This window comes from Siphateles boraxobius, unplaced genomic scaffold (assembly GCF_051911475.1).
Source record: "Siphateles boraxobius isolate OS27281-9 unplaced genomic scaffold, OSU_SipBor_1 5, whole genome shotgun sequence".
In the NCBI taxonomy this organism is placed as follows: Eukaryota; Metazoa; Chordata; class Actinopteri; order Cypriniformes; family Leuciscidae; genus Siphateles; species Siphateles boraxobius.
This window is the reverse complement of record NW_027509141.1, coordinates 9207279-9220004: the sequence shown is the minus strand read 5'-3', so window position 1 is coordinate 9220004 and position 12726 is coordinate 9207279. Positions and strand designations below refer to the sequence as shown.

The 12726-nt window shown below is 36.3% G+C and overlaps 1 protein-coding gene across 1 annotated transcript; it reads right to left on the bottom strand.

Moving 5' to 3' along the window:
- Nucleotides 1–3450: 3450 nt before the first annotated feature.
- On the bottom strand, nt 3451–11906 carry tax1bp3 (Tax1 (human T-cell leukemia virus type I) binding protein 3). The gene is made up of 4 exons (XM_077202712.1): nt 11568–11906; nt 10656–10775; nt 8019–8096; nt 3451–4327 (listed from the first exon to the last, which is right to left on the bottom strand). The coding sequence occupies exons 1-4, from the start codon at nt 11604–11606 to the stop codon at nt 4187–4189; spliced, it is 378 nt and encodes a 125-aa protein (XP_077058827.1). The 5' UTR covers nt 11607–11906; the 3' UTR covers nt 3451–4186.
- Between the last annotated feature and the right edge of the window lie 820 nt (nt 11907–12726).

Below are 12726 nucleotides of genomic sequence, written 5' to 3'. Positions count from 1 at the left end.
ATATATAACATACATGTATATGTATGTAAATATATATATAACATATATAACACGCATACGCTAGCACACATACACACAGCTTTAGAAATAAAGTTGACTTTCTGGCTTGTATGCATATTCAGTGTATACATATTTAGTGTGTGTGTATATATATATACAGCTTCACAGTGGTAACAAATTCAAATTCTGCTGTAAAGCAGTTCTAACAAGCCTATAGTGTCATTATTCAGCTCAAGGCAGGTCAGTATTGATTCAGTTCCATAACTGTGTAAAATTCATCTGTTGTGCATACTGTATAGAGTGTATTTGTGCACATACATGTATGTGTGCCATACTCCTGTACACTCACTGCACACTGAACAAGCAAAAGACACAAGATAGTAGTGTTTCACATTTTTCACATCTGTGTGCAGTTTAGTGTGTGGCTAATCATTTGATGTTTGTGTGTATAGTTACTACGCAAAAACACAATTTTTGGAAGAGTTCAAATAGTTTTGAAAAACTGTTTGCTTTTGCAAGAGATGTCTAATGTTTTGAATGTTGTGTGTGTGTGTGTGTGTGTGTGTGTGTGTGTGTGTGTGTGTGTGTGTGTGTGTGTGTGTGTGTGTGTGTGTGTGTGTGTGTGTGTGTGTGTGTGTGTTTTGTGGTTTTGTGTGTAGAGTAACAAGAAATAGAGCCATAGTTTCAGAAATTGTGTGTAAGCAAATTAAAGAAAAGTGTAATATTAAGCCTTTATGCGTTTAATATCACTATTAGTAAGTATATGACCACTGTATCATTTAAATTCAATATATTTAAAGTATACCTAAAGTATACTAGCAATAGTTTTCAGCACAATAAAATATACTTAACTATATCAGTTGGACCCCAGCACTACTTCCAGATAACTAAAGTGCATTAAGCACTTGTTACAATTTAGCATACTTTAAGTATACCAATTTAGTATACCAACAATACAATTGCAGGGTATTTATATTAAGGACATAAATATGTAATTGTAGTATACTTAGCATACAATAAATGTATTTCAAATACATATTTAATTTTCACTAGGGAAACTAACACATATTAATGCATGTGCTGTTTACATTTATAATTCTTGAGTTTAATAATCAGCAGTAAATATCCAATGCCCTCCATTGACACATTTATTGCAAATTGAAACATAACGTGCAGCAGAGTACTTGGTATGACAACGGTGCTTTGGTAAGAATGTTGTATGTTGATTCCATAGAATATAACGCTTTATGTTGTATATGTTGTTTTTTTATGAAAAATGTGTGTATCTGTTCTTTATGGTGTATAAAGACTGAAAAAATGGCTTTGCCATAAAACAGCGTATTTATCATTCCTGAAAGGTGAAAGCAGTAGATTGCATCGCTATGGAAACACAATAGCCTGCCAGAGTGTGGGTGGTATGTTGCATATATGTTCTACATTTAGCTACTGTAATTACACATTCAGCTGCTGAGAAACAGGCATGAAACGCATTGCACTACTGGATGAATTCGACACAGTTAAAATTATTATAAAAGGTTTGGACATACTATTGTATGGATTAAGTGTTCTTATTACAAATTACTAGCTGTGACAAAACATTATGTATTTGCTTATAGTCAGTAGACGACACAACGATCTACAATCAGATACAAAGCTAAAATCAATATGTATTACTCTTCAGACTTGCACTCATCTTAGGGCTCGTTTACACCTGGTCACACACCATCACAACTTCTCCATTCAGCAAGGTTCATCAACCATAACTCCATCCAGGACAGCCAAGAACCTTGGAGTTGTGATCTATGATCATTTAAACTACACAGACAACATTGATGGACTGCGTTCCAGTCCAAAATTGTCACTCGCTAACTTCCATGTTACTTCCATCTCGTTCACTCGGATGTACGTCATTGCTTACGTTGCATGAGTGCCCACTAACTGGGGGAACCTTTGCAATAGGCTGATTTAGAACGTGCTAAACCCTTGATCACTTAGAATCCACTATGGGGTTGATTTATTCTTCTTTTTTTTTCCTTACGAAATTGTTTAATGCAGCATTCTATATGTATATAGGTGTGTTTGAGTTGTAATAATTAATATATCGTAGAGTTGTTTGTGGTAAACGCAATATGCGTTGACGTCACAATCGTGTTGCATTGTGGTATAGGGAGCTGCCTGAAGTGTACATATGAAGTAGACTGAAGTAGAGGGTCTGTCCATATAAACTTCCCTTGTCCACTTCAGGAAGTGGAACACACTTCAAAATGACGGCAGGGATTCCCCCGAGGGGAAGTGCTTAGGGAAGTTCTAAAAGTGGACTGGAACGCAGCCCTAGAACTGCCTGGTCCCGCAGATTTGCCCTATACACCATCAGGAGGATCAGGCCTTTGCTATCGGAGCATGCTACACGACTATGTGTCCAAGCTGTTGTTCTATCCAGACTGGACTATTGTAATGCTCTCCTGGCAGGTCTTACAGCATGTACTGTCAAACCTCTGCAACTGATCCAGAATGCAGCAGCGAGAGTGATCTTTAACAAGCCCGAAGAGAGCACACATCACACACACCTCTCCTGATAAAATTGCACTTGTTGCCAGTTGCCACTCACATCAAATTCAAGGCACTGACGTTTGCCTACAGAACAACCACTGGCTCTGCACCTCTATAGCTAAACTCATAACTCCGGACAGAAGTGCCACCCAGAAGCTTGCGTTCTGCAAGTGAACAGCACCTTGTGGTTTTATCTCAAAGAGGCACAAAATCCCTTTCACAGACCTTCACCTGGACTGTTCCCTGCTGGTGGAATGATCTGCCTAACTCAGCCTGAACTGCCGAGTCTTTAGCCATTTTCAAGGCAAGGCTGATGGCTTTTCCGGCAACAGTTGACCCATTAATACTAACTAACTATTCTATATCTATTTTTTTTAATCATTTAAACATTGGATTTCATTCAAGCATCTGCTAAACGATTAGATATTGGTTAGATACAATCTTGGTGCATATTTGATATCAGAATGCTATATGTTAAATATTAAAGGAAAATGTTAGTAATTCTACAAATTCAACAAAAAGTAATTCTGTTCAAATTACATCCTGTCTAATATGCTCTCTCTCACCAGTGCCCTAGAATAAGGATGTTACTGCATAGCTATTGCCGCCCTATAATTATCGTTCAGCCCTCTTTTACAGCACTGTGTGCAGCATCATGACATACCTGGTTGTGTGCTCACCTTTGCCTGCTAACATTAAAGAGATGAAAGTAGCCTGAAGCACAAAACTGCCTGGACAAACAGCAAAAGGTCAGGATAGATTGGTTGCTTTGAAATGTCACCATCTTCAAGCTTAATGAAGACAGAGACATTTACAGTCTTGACCAAAGACCCAATCAGAGACTCTCATCAGAGCTGAGACAGAAAACACTCACATTAGTTCAATTGCTCACAAATCATGTGCTAGAAGATTCCTTTATTCGCTTAAGTGAAAATATATCTTCATACAATCAAACTGCCAAAAAAAATCTGTATCAAAAACATTTTCAAAACAAGTGTTGGAAAAAAGTATTATTAAATATAAAACTGTAGTATTTTGTTGTGCCAAATCCAGATGAAGCTCCTCATCTTTCCCATGATCAGAAGATGATATTACACTAATATGGTTTTAATTACATACAAAAACAGAATTATAAGATGAAGTGTTACAAAAATTAAAAGGATCTCACAAGTTAGAAAAATTAGTGGTCATTAAAGTACAGCTGTATTCTGGCTGTTAATACTTGATTCATTAAAGATGTATATGGCGTATTTGTTGATGAAGCAAAGAGAAATGAGGTGAACGCGATTCACTGTAGCCCTTGAGATCTATGAATGAAATGATATTTTACAGGCACCATGATACATTCAGGAGTATATGTAGTACATATAATGTAGTATTTAGAATAAAGTGTAGATACATGGATAATTAGAATAGCAAGTTATGAAATGCAAACCACAATCTTTACATTGTACTTTGAGAGTGATCGTTCATACATACGTTGGTTCAGTTACAGTTCAATACATCAAAATGATCAAGTAAGGCTTTCTTGTCATCGCTCTTTGGCTGAGGGATGTTTCTTATTAGTTAAAAATATGCTCTGAACATGAGATTTACCAATAAGGACATTCAATTAGCTCAATGAGTGTGTTCTGCATTAGTGTTGCATCATGGACTGCCTGACTGTTTCCTCCAGGGATTTTCTAGTGATGAGAAGCCTGACCACATCTTCTTTCTTCTTGGTGAGTCTTTTTCGTGCCTGATCATGCGTCACCATGGTCATGTCCCAGCCATTCACCTAGAAATAACATTGAGAGCATACAAAAACTAATATGACATTTTATGCCAATATATTACTATATACACAGTATAAACAGGAGAACATCAAAAGGCTCAGCATTTTTATTGAATTGTTGGTCCTTTGCCACTTTTATTAGAGAAATAGAGAAAATGATATTGAAAAAAATGGGGAATTGTGTCTTTAAAGATTGAGAGCCAGATTTAAACTATCGTTTCCCATAGAAGCGCCACAGCTCATTTGCTAACCAGTTTTAAATAGCATGAGGGTGGCTACATAAAATGGGTGAAAAGTAATAATCCTACTATTCCTCGAAAAAAAGGACTTATTATGCCCTTCTACAAAATCTTGATTTTGTTTTTCAGGTCTATTAGTACAGGTTTTCATGCTTGAATGTAAAAACAAAACAACAAAAAAAACATTATTTTTCAAATATTTGACATTGTTGCAGCACCTCTCTTCCCTGTCTGTTAGTAACGCTCTGGGGTGCGTTTCCCAAAAGCATTGTTAGACAACTATGTTCACAAGTTTCGTCATTATCAGCATAGTTCAACGAGACGCGTTTCCCGAAACCATCTCTCGACCTGTGGTTAGAAGCATAGTTTCTAGTTTGCATGACATGTGGACTTAATAAATCCTTATCTGGAGCAAAATAAGCAAGCTGACATTCAGCACAACCCATGTCTTTTAATTTAGAATACATACAAAAGTCATTTACATCTTTAAGTTTGTCAAGAGATTTAAAGCATCGTTTTTGAAGCATGTGCGGACGTGCTCTACTATGTAAGAACGAGCCTATGATTGAATCTGGAAAAAAAGCAAAATAACTGAGGCAAATGAGAACTAGTCCTCAGATGCCATGTCCGTAATTTATATCAAAACATCTAGTGTTAATTCCATCTCAAACAGTTTCATTAAAATAAGTTATTACTCCACCATGTGCGTGACGTCATAAACCAACGTGGTTGAAAGACCACTTTGCGAAATATGGTTTCGGGAAACAGTCGTGACTAGCTAGTTGATTTCTCCAACAATGCATCATACTATGGTATCGAACCAGCGAGTTATGGCGTTGTACGGGAAACGCATCCCTGTTTAGCTCCTGTCTCTATGAAGCCCAAGTGCAACGTGCTCTGATTAGTCGGCTGGACCAGTGTGTCGTGATTGGTCAACCACTTCAATTATGCTTATGAAAATGTCACAGCCCTTACCATTCCACAGTTTTGGGCTACTTTTACACTGTTGCCACAGTTGTTTTTATGTTTTGTTACACAAACCTGGCATCCCGGGCCAGAACCACGAGTTTCAAAACACTACTAACGCTCAACCAGGCCTCGCCTACTTTTTTGGTAGGTAATAATTAAAATGAGGAATATGTCATCCATTATTTAAACGAAAAATGTAAAAAAGATTAAGAGGTCCTCTTTGAACTGACTGACAAACACAAGACTTACAGTCACCAGTATTTGATAAATAAAATGACAGAAAAAAGCACCATAAAAGTGTTTTTAGAACAAAGAACAACTTAAATCAGACATTGTTACTTCTCTAGTGAAATTTCATTACAGTGCCAAGAGCAGATGGAACTTCTGTTACTTATTTGAAAAATTATAATAAAGATATCTTGTAATTTTAAAAGTAATGTATTACTTTACTAGTTACTTGAAAAAAGTAATCTGATTATGTAAGGTGAGGTACTTGTGATGCGTTACCCCCCAACACTGACTGAGTTTGCAGTGGGGGCGGCACACCATGGTTACTGTATGTTCACACCGCCGCCAACTTGAGCTTCCAAAGCTACCGGAAGTCATTCATTTTCAATGGAAGCTGGCTTCTCTCAGCTGCAAGGAGCGTCAAATCCATCGGCGTCGCGTTTTGGCCGTTTTGAGCATCTTGAGCGTCAATCAGAAAGTTGAAAGTAGCTCAACTTTATGGTAATGAGCTATGACGCGGTTTAGCGTCAAGCAGCGGCAAAAGCCAGCAACCAATCGGAATATAGACGTCCTCCGCGCTGGCTGATTCCGGAGAAACACACGATGTAAACTTACGTTCCTACCAAAACATTAGTTCAGATAAAATGGAGGAGAAGCTAATAATCGCCGTAGCTAATGATATGACGTTGTTTGCTTATAGGGACCACCAGTTACAAAAGAACGAGGCATGGGATAAAATAGCTGGGATAGTTTACATTTTTGTTCTTAAAGTTGAACTTATTTTAAAATGAATGACGCGTTTTTTAAAACGCTATGACATGCGCGAAACGCGGCAGAAGACACAAAGCTCGAGCACACAGTCTAGCGCGTGTTTACATAGTTAAATAGTAAAGCAGTGAAGTGGAATGCAAAAACACCAATCTCATGTGACATTTCATGTTGTGACACTTCTCTTCTCCCTGCTACGTCAGAGCGACCAAAGCGTCAACAAGCTTCCCCGTACTTTGACAAGCGTCCTTGACATGGCGGCCAGAGCTTATTTGCCGCTCAATTTGGCGGCGGTGTGAACGTACGGTTAGCCTAGACCGGCAGTTGAGCTTGTGCTGGCCCTGGTCATATAGACTGCTTTTATGCAGTGGTGTATTTTTACTTCGTTACTGTACTTAAATTTATTAAGTAAATTTTTCAAGTATATGTACTTTACTGGAGTATTTCTATTTTGAGAAACTTTTACTTTCACCTCACTGCATTCCAAAGCATAATATCATACTTTTTAGTCCACTACATTTCATAAAAACATTTCGTTACTTGTTATTTTGAACTGAAGAAATTGTAATTTGCAACATGACGCAATAACAATGTACGATTCGTAAACAAACGGATTCTTTTCAATGAACCTTTTAAACCGATTCTAAAATCGAACCAAATGATTCATTTGCGAATTGGACTGATCCGACTGTAGCGGTTCTCGATTCAACAACTTACTGATTCAATGTTCCGTTCAGAGCCAGTTAGGCTAACTGAATTAAGTCTGACTCAAAATGAGCCAAGAACCGGGAAATCCTCGGAGCTTGAGTGTGCGTGCGACTGATGACGCAAAAAGTAAGTTACAAGTTTTAGGATTGATTATTGTAAATTTAACTTATCTTTAGATCACAACTGTCAGTTGTTTGTGAAATGGTAAGCTGTAATGCTTGAATGCAGGCATGTCCATATCACCATCTCAACGGTGTAGATTTAAAATTAAATTAACGCACACAAAAAAAAAGTTTTTATTAACGCAAATTGTTGCACTGGCATTCTTCCCCGCTGCGGTAGCAGTTTCAAATTATATGAAACTAGTATGTTTGCATAGCGTTAATTTTCAACAAATATCACATATGTATCTGCACCCACTAATCTTCCTAACTGACTAGTGTTCTCTACTTAACAATTCATTATAAAAATAATAATAATAATAAAAAATGTTTGACCCAGCAATTCCAAAGGATTATATATATAATATAAAATGAATTAAATATAATATATTTTTACAAAACAAAAATTCATCAGTACCTCAAACAACATGTAAAAGTAAAAAAGTAAGCAAGAAATTGCAAAGTCACAAAATAATAAACAAACAAAATAGACAAAAAATAATGTCACAGCTCCCTCTTGTGGAGATTCATTTAGTAAAATCAGGTTATTTCTCTCAGTGAGAAAACAAAAATCTCAGTGAGAAAACATTACAACATGGATGACAGGTTTGTGCCTCTCACCTGCATAATTTTGTCTCCTATCCTGAGACCAGCCACTTCTGCAGGTCCACCTTTAGACACACGTGTGACATAGATTCCCTGTGAAATAAATAAAGTTACAAGGGTCACCTCTGAATTAGGATAACCGGACAGTCTCCGGAAATGCCCCTGTTTTACAGAACGTTCGAAACACCCACTAATACACTACAAAAAGCCCGACCAACATAGCCTGCTGGTTACCAGAGCAATGGTGTAGTAATTATTTTCACCAACAGAGGGGAGTGCAACTCAAGCTACACTGATTACTTAGTCACACACTGCAATTTTAGCCATGAAGAAACTAAACTGAATGAGAGCAGACCACTATTATAAATTATCAAAAAGAGACATTGTTATTGGTTTCAAGGTAATCGCATATTAACTATTCATGGTAAATTAAAGTCACCATGAAATCGAAATTGCCTTTTTTCCTTTTCTTTTTTTTACAGAATGTAGTGCTTGCGATTAATGATTTATCCGTACACATGATTTTTTTTAATTCGTATGCCCTCGTAATATTTAATCAAAAATGTTAACATTCCCTCCATTTAGGGTGCGTTTACACGCCAACGATGTACTAAAAACAAAAAGGTTTTCATTCGCGTTTTTCGCATACAGACGACAACGTTGTCTAAACAATCCCCGATCACACGGATCCACGAAAACACCTAAAAATGCTGTATTATTCATGCCAGGCCAGTAGTTGGTGATGTCACTTTATGAAGAAACACTACTCACCTATAGACTGAACAGATAATACGCATGCGCATGACATCAGTCACCGTTTTAACATATTCACGTTTTTGTAGTTTACATGAAGACGATGACGCTATCGCTTTCAAAAACTTGCACTTTGAAAACAGTTTTCAAAAGTTTGTTTTCAGGCACCCAGAATGCTGTTGTCATGTAAATGAACAGTCAAAACGCATAAAAAGATTCCCGTTTTTTTTTTTTTGAAAACAGCGTAGTGTAAATGCCCCCTTAGTTAGCAATGCCTCATTTCTCACAATCCAATCAATTACCGAAGGACGAAATCAAATTCCACCCTACATTTTGTCTCTCTGTCAACCCATGATTCATGAGAATTCACTGAGAACTGTCTGTGGGTTTTACCTGATCTCTGATCAGTTTGTATATAAAATAAAAATAAAAAATGTGCAATGGATTTGTAAAAGGCGTTTTTATGCATGTTTGGCTTGGGTTTTTGTTGCATTTACACTGTTCTGACCACTAGGGGTCACCATGGAAGATACAATTTAACATACAATTTCTGTTGTATGTTAGAGTGACCAGATTTCCCCTTTTTCTGGGGACGGTCCTGGTTTTTGGTGTCCTGTCACTAAAGTGTCTTTGTTTTTGAACAGCATGTTCAAAACACTGCAAAAAAAAAATTTATTACTTTATTATTTTGACCAACAGAGGGGGCTGAAAGCTACATTAATTACTTACACCATTGATTTAGCAATGAAGATCTTAACCTGAACGAAAGCTATTATCAACAATTATCATCATCAAGAGAGACACCGTTATCGGTTTCAAGTAAGTTACATATGAACTATTCATGCTGAAACTACACTGTTTGTATATGTCAGGGCCAGAACAGGGTGCGGGACTGTTTTGAACACAACTTTAAACATTTCCAAAAATTCTGCTCTTAAAAATGTATTAGTTATTTCCCACACATATCTTATCTATACCACAATGGTGAAAGTACACTCTGATATGAATAATAAAAAAAAATTGCAGGACATACTTTATTTTTTGTTTTTGTAAGGTCAACTGAACTGTTTGCAATGGTTAATATTTACTATTGTTCATTGTGGGTTTTTTTTAATTAATTTTATTAAATCCATTTAGGATTCCCACAACAATTTTTTTTAAAAACATGCAAGAATGTATTGTCCCCGTTTTTAAAGATAATAAAATACATTTTGACCACTGAACTAGGAAATGTCCTCGGTTTTCATTTTAGAAATCTGTTCACCTTATTGTATGTACTATATAACTGGACGGGATTATAACACGGTGCGGGATTGTTTTAAACACAATTTTAAACTTTCCCAAAAATTACTCCATCACAATGCAGTAAGCCTAACTAGGGTGTAAAGATCCACTTCCAAAAGAACAAACATAAAATAGCATTAGAAAACAACAGTTGTAAATACGGTATAGAGTATTCAGTTTCTGAAAATGGCAACACTGAATACAATAAGAAAATGTTTTATTTATCTTATAAGTCGTATATATATATATATAGTTTTATTTTTGTAATGTGGTTTTGTAAAGTGATAATTTTGTTATTATACGGTTTTGCTGTTTGCAATAGTCACTATTCCTAATTACTAAGCCTAAATGTATTATTAAAGAAGTCAGTTTGGCCTGTAATCATCATTTTATTAATCATAATAAAAGTATAGGAAACAAACATACAAAAAAATTTATTGTCCCCGTTTTTGGATTAAGAAGTGTCAGATTTCAATCATATTTTGATCACTGAACTAGGAAATGCCCCGTTTACATTTCAGAAATCTAATCACTTTAAAGACACTGACCTCGGCAGCAAAAAGGAAAAATGCCTCACTCTAACTATAATTAATTTTACAAAACCTGATTTTTCACCTTGTCGGCCTTGTCTTCAGAAAATGGATTCTGGCTTGCATCTTGGTCGATTCCCCCTCCAATGCTGAATCCTAGTATTAAATTATCGCCTTCCCGTAGTTTTTGAATCTCAATTCGTTGCTGAAATAAAGAGAGAAAACAGGCACACTAAGTTTATGTTTCAAAATGTAGTTAGCTATCAACATAAGCTGATATAACCAAAAATGCTGTCTAGGTAGGCGGCACATCCTACAGCACAGCTGTTTATGACCATATATAGCAGCACTACCTACCTGAAACACATGAACCACACCTGCTTACATCACACCTTAGTGACATCAGAACAGTTCAAATATGGACAATTAAACCCCAACTTAATTGCATCTTTCAGTATTGATTGGATCCCCCAAAGGAGCTTAGTACAAACATGTAAGTTACATAGTACAGAAAGTGCTATAACTTTATGCCTCATTCAAACAGTATTTCAATAAGCCCACACTCTCTGGTTTTGTTCTATTTTACTCTAAAACGTTTGGTTTCGTTATATTGTGTCCCATAACAATTATTTATAATCTAAAATATAAATAAATAAACATATAGAAACTATTATAACCAATTATTTACATAAACAATATAACTACCGGTATTGTTCACTTTGTCCGCCCCTGGCTAACGTTAGCCTAGCATGCTAACTATTTCCATTATATCAATTGTTAGCTTAATAAACTTAACTAAACTGCCCTGTTATATCATAGATTCGTGTTGGGAATAAAAATAATGTTTAAATGGACCACTTTCTCAGTCAAAAGATATCAAATGGACTACTGTCAGAATTAAAAAGCACTGCACACAAAGCTTAGTGCAATAACGTTAATGCTAGTGAAGCTTTACATGCTAAAACTTTTATCATAACGTTACTGATCGCAAACTCACCACAACAGCTGTGACAGGCTGGCCGGGTATGAACGACATTTTCTGTTCGTTAAAACTTGTATTCCCTGTTTGATCTCCTGGGTGTTTATTTCAGTAATTTTTCGCTGATAATAATGTGAGTGATGGAGTTCGGTTCGGTTCCTCCCCTTTGACTTGTGTCATGTTGGGCTGGGCTGCACTAAACACACCCTGCCCTTAAGTCTACATTACACTTCTTTCGTAGTATTCGTCTAATTAATTAATTTGCTTAATCAAATTTGTAAGTAGAGCATGTGAAAACGTTGATGCGACTAATTCACGGGTATAAAACTTAAACGGTGATTTGGCTGTCGTGTAGACAAGAACCACCAGCAGATGACAGTGTTTGGGAAGTATGTGGGTCAATGAATTTTCTGTCCGATTACATTTGTTCAGGTAAAAACGGGTTTAAATGCATAAAAAGATACTGTATATTTGTATTACATCTGCCCTGTATGTACTCGCTTTAAATTTAAAAAAAAAAACTTAGTTATTTGTAACTTTTTTTGATATTTTAATTGTCAAAATATCATGTGGTGCGACCGTACGGCCCTAACTTCTTTTTTGAAAACGTCTTTGAAATTACTCTAAATTTATTAAATTTTCTGCACTATTTGGCATGATTTCCAAAGTGTTTTGTAATTCTGTAATAAAAAAAAATCAAAGCATTTGTAGTTATATTTCCATCATAATATACAAACAATTTAGTGCTAATTTTAGTGTCTTTGTTTATCCCGAGGTTTTCCCGCAGCCTGCCGGATCCAGGCCGTTTCCAGATCTGACGAAGGACTTTCGCCTGGACCTTATGACAATGTAGTGCTGAAGTGCCAACTAGCCTCTCCCTATGGAGGATCCCTATACCACTGTACAGATAAAGCGTTGTGGATTTTTTTGGTTCGCGTACCTACCCAAAGTGATAAGATAAAATAAAATTCTGCATCAAAATTTATAGACAAGTCAAGTAGTTTTTTTAGGAATGGTTTGTAAGGAATTACAAACCTGCGCACATATATTCAAACGCACATAACTATAGAATCAATTCTTAATGCGCATGTGAACGCCATCAGCGTCTATCACAGGTTCACGTTTAAAGTTTGTTTAGAGAGAACGGTGTCGTCTTAGCGGCCCCTAATTTAATAAC

Bases quoted from the DNA above. Each gene is read 5' to 3' on its own strand.
- tax1bp3 (XM_077202712.1), bottom strand. From the start codon at position 11,606: ATGTCGTTCATACCCGGCCAGCCTGTCACAGCTGTTGTG. The intron at 10,776-11,567 runs GTGAGTTTGCGA...TCTTTATTTCAG, and splicing joins AGCCTGTCACAGCTGTTGTG to CAACGAATTGAGATTCAAAA. The intron at 4,328-8,018 runs GTGAGAGGCACA...TGTTATTTCTAG, and splicing joins TAGGAGACAAAATTATGCAG to GTGAATGGCTGGGACATGAC.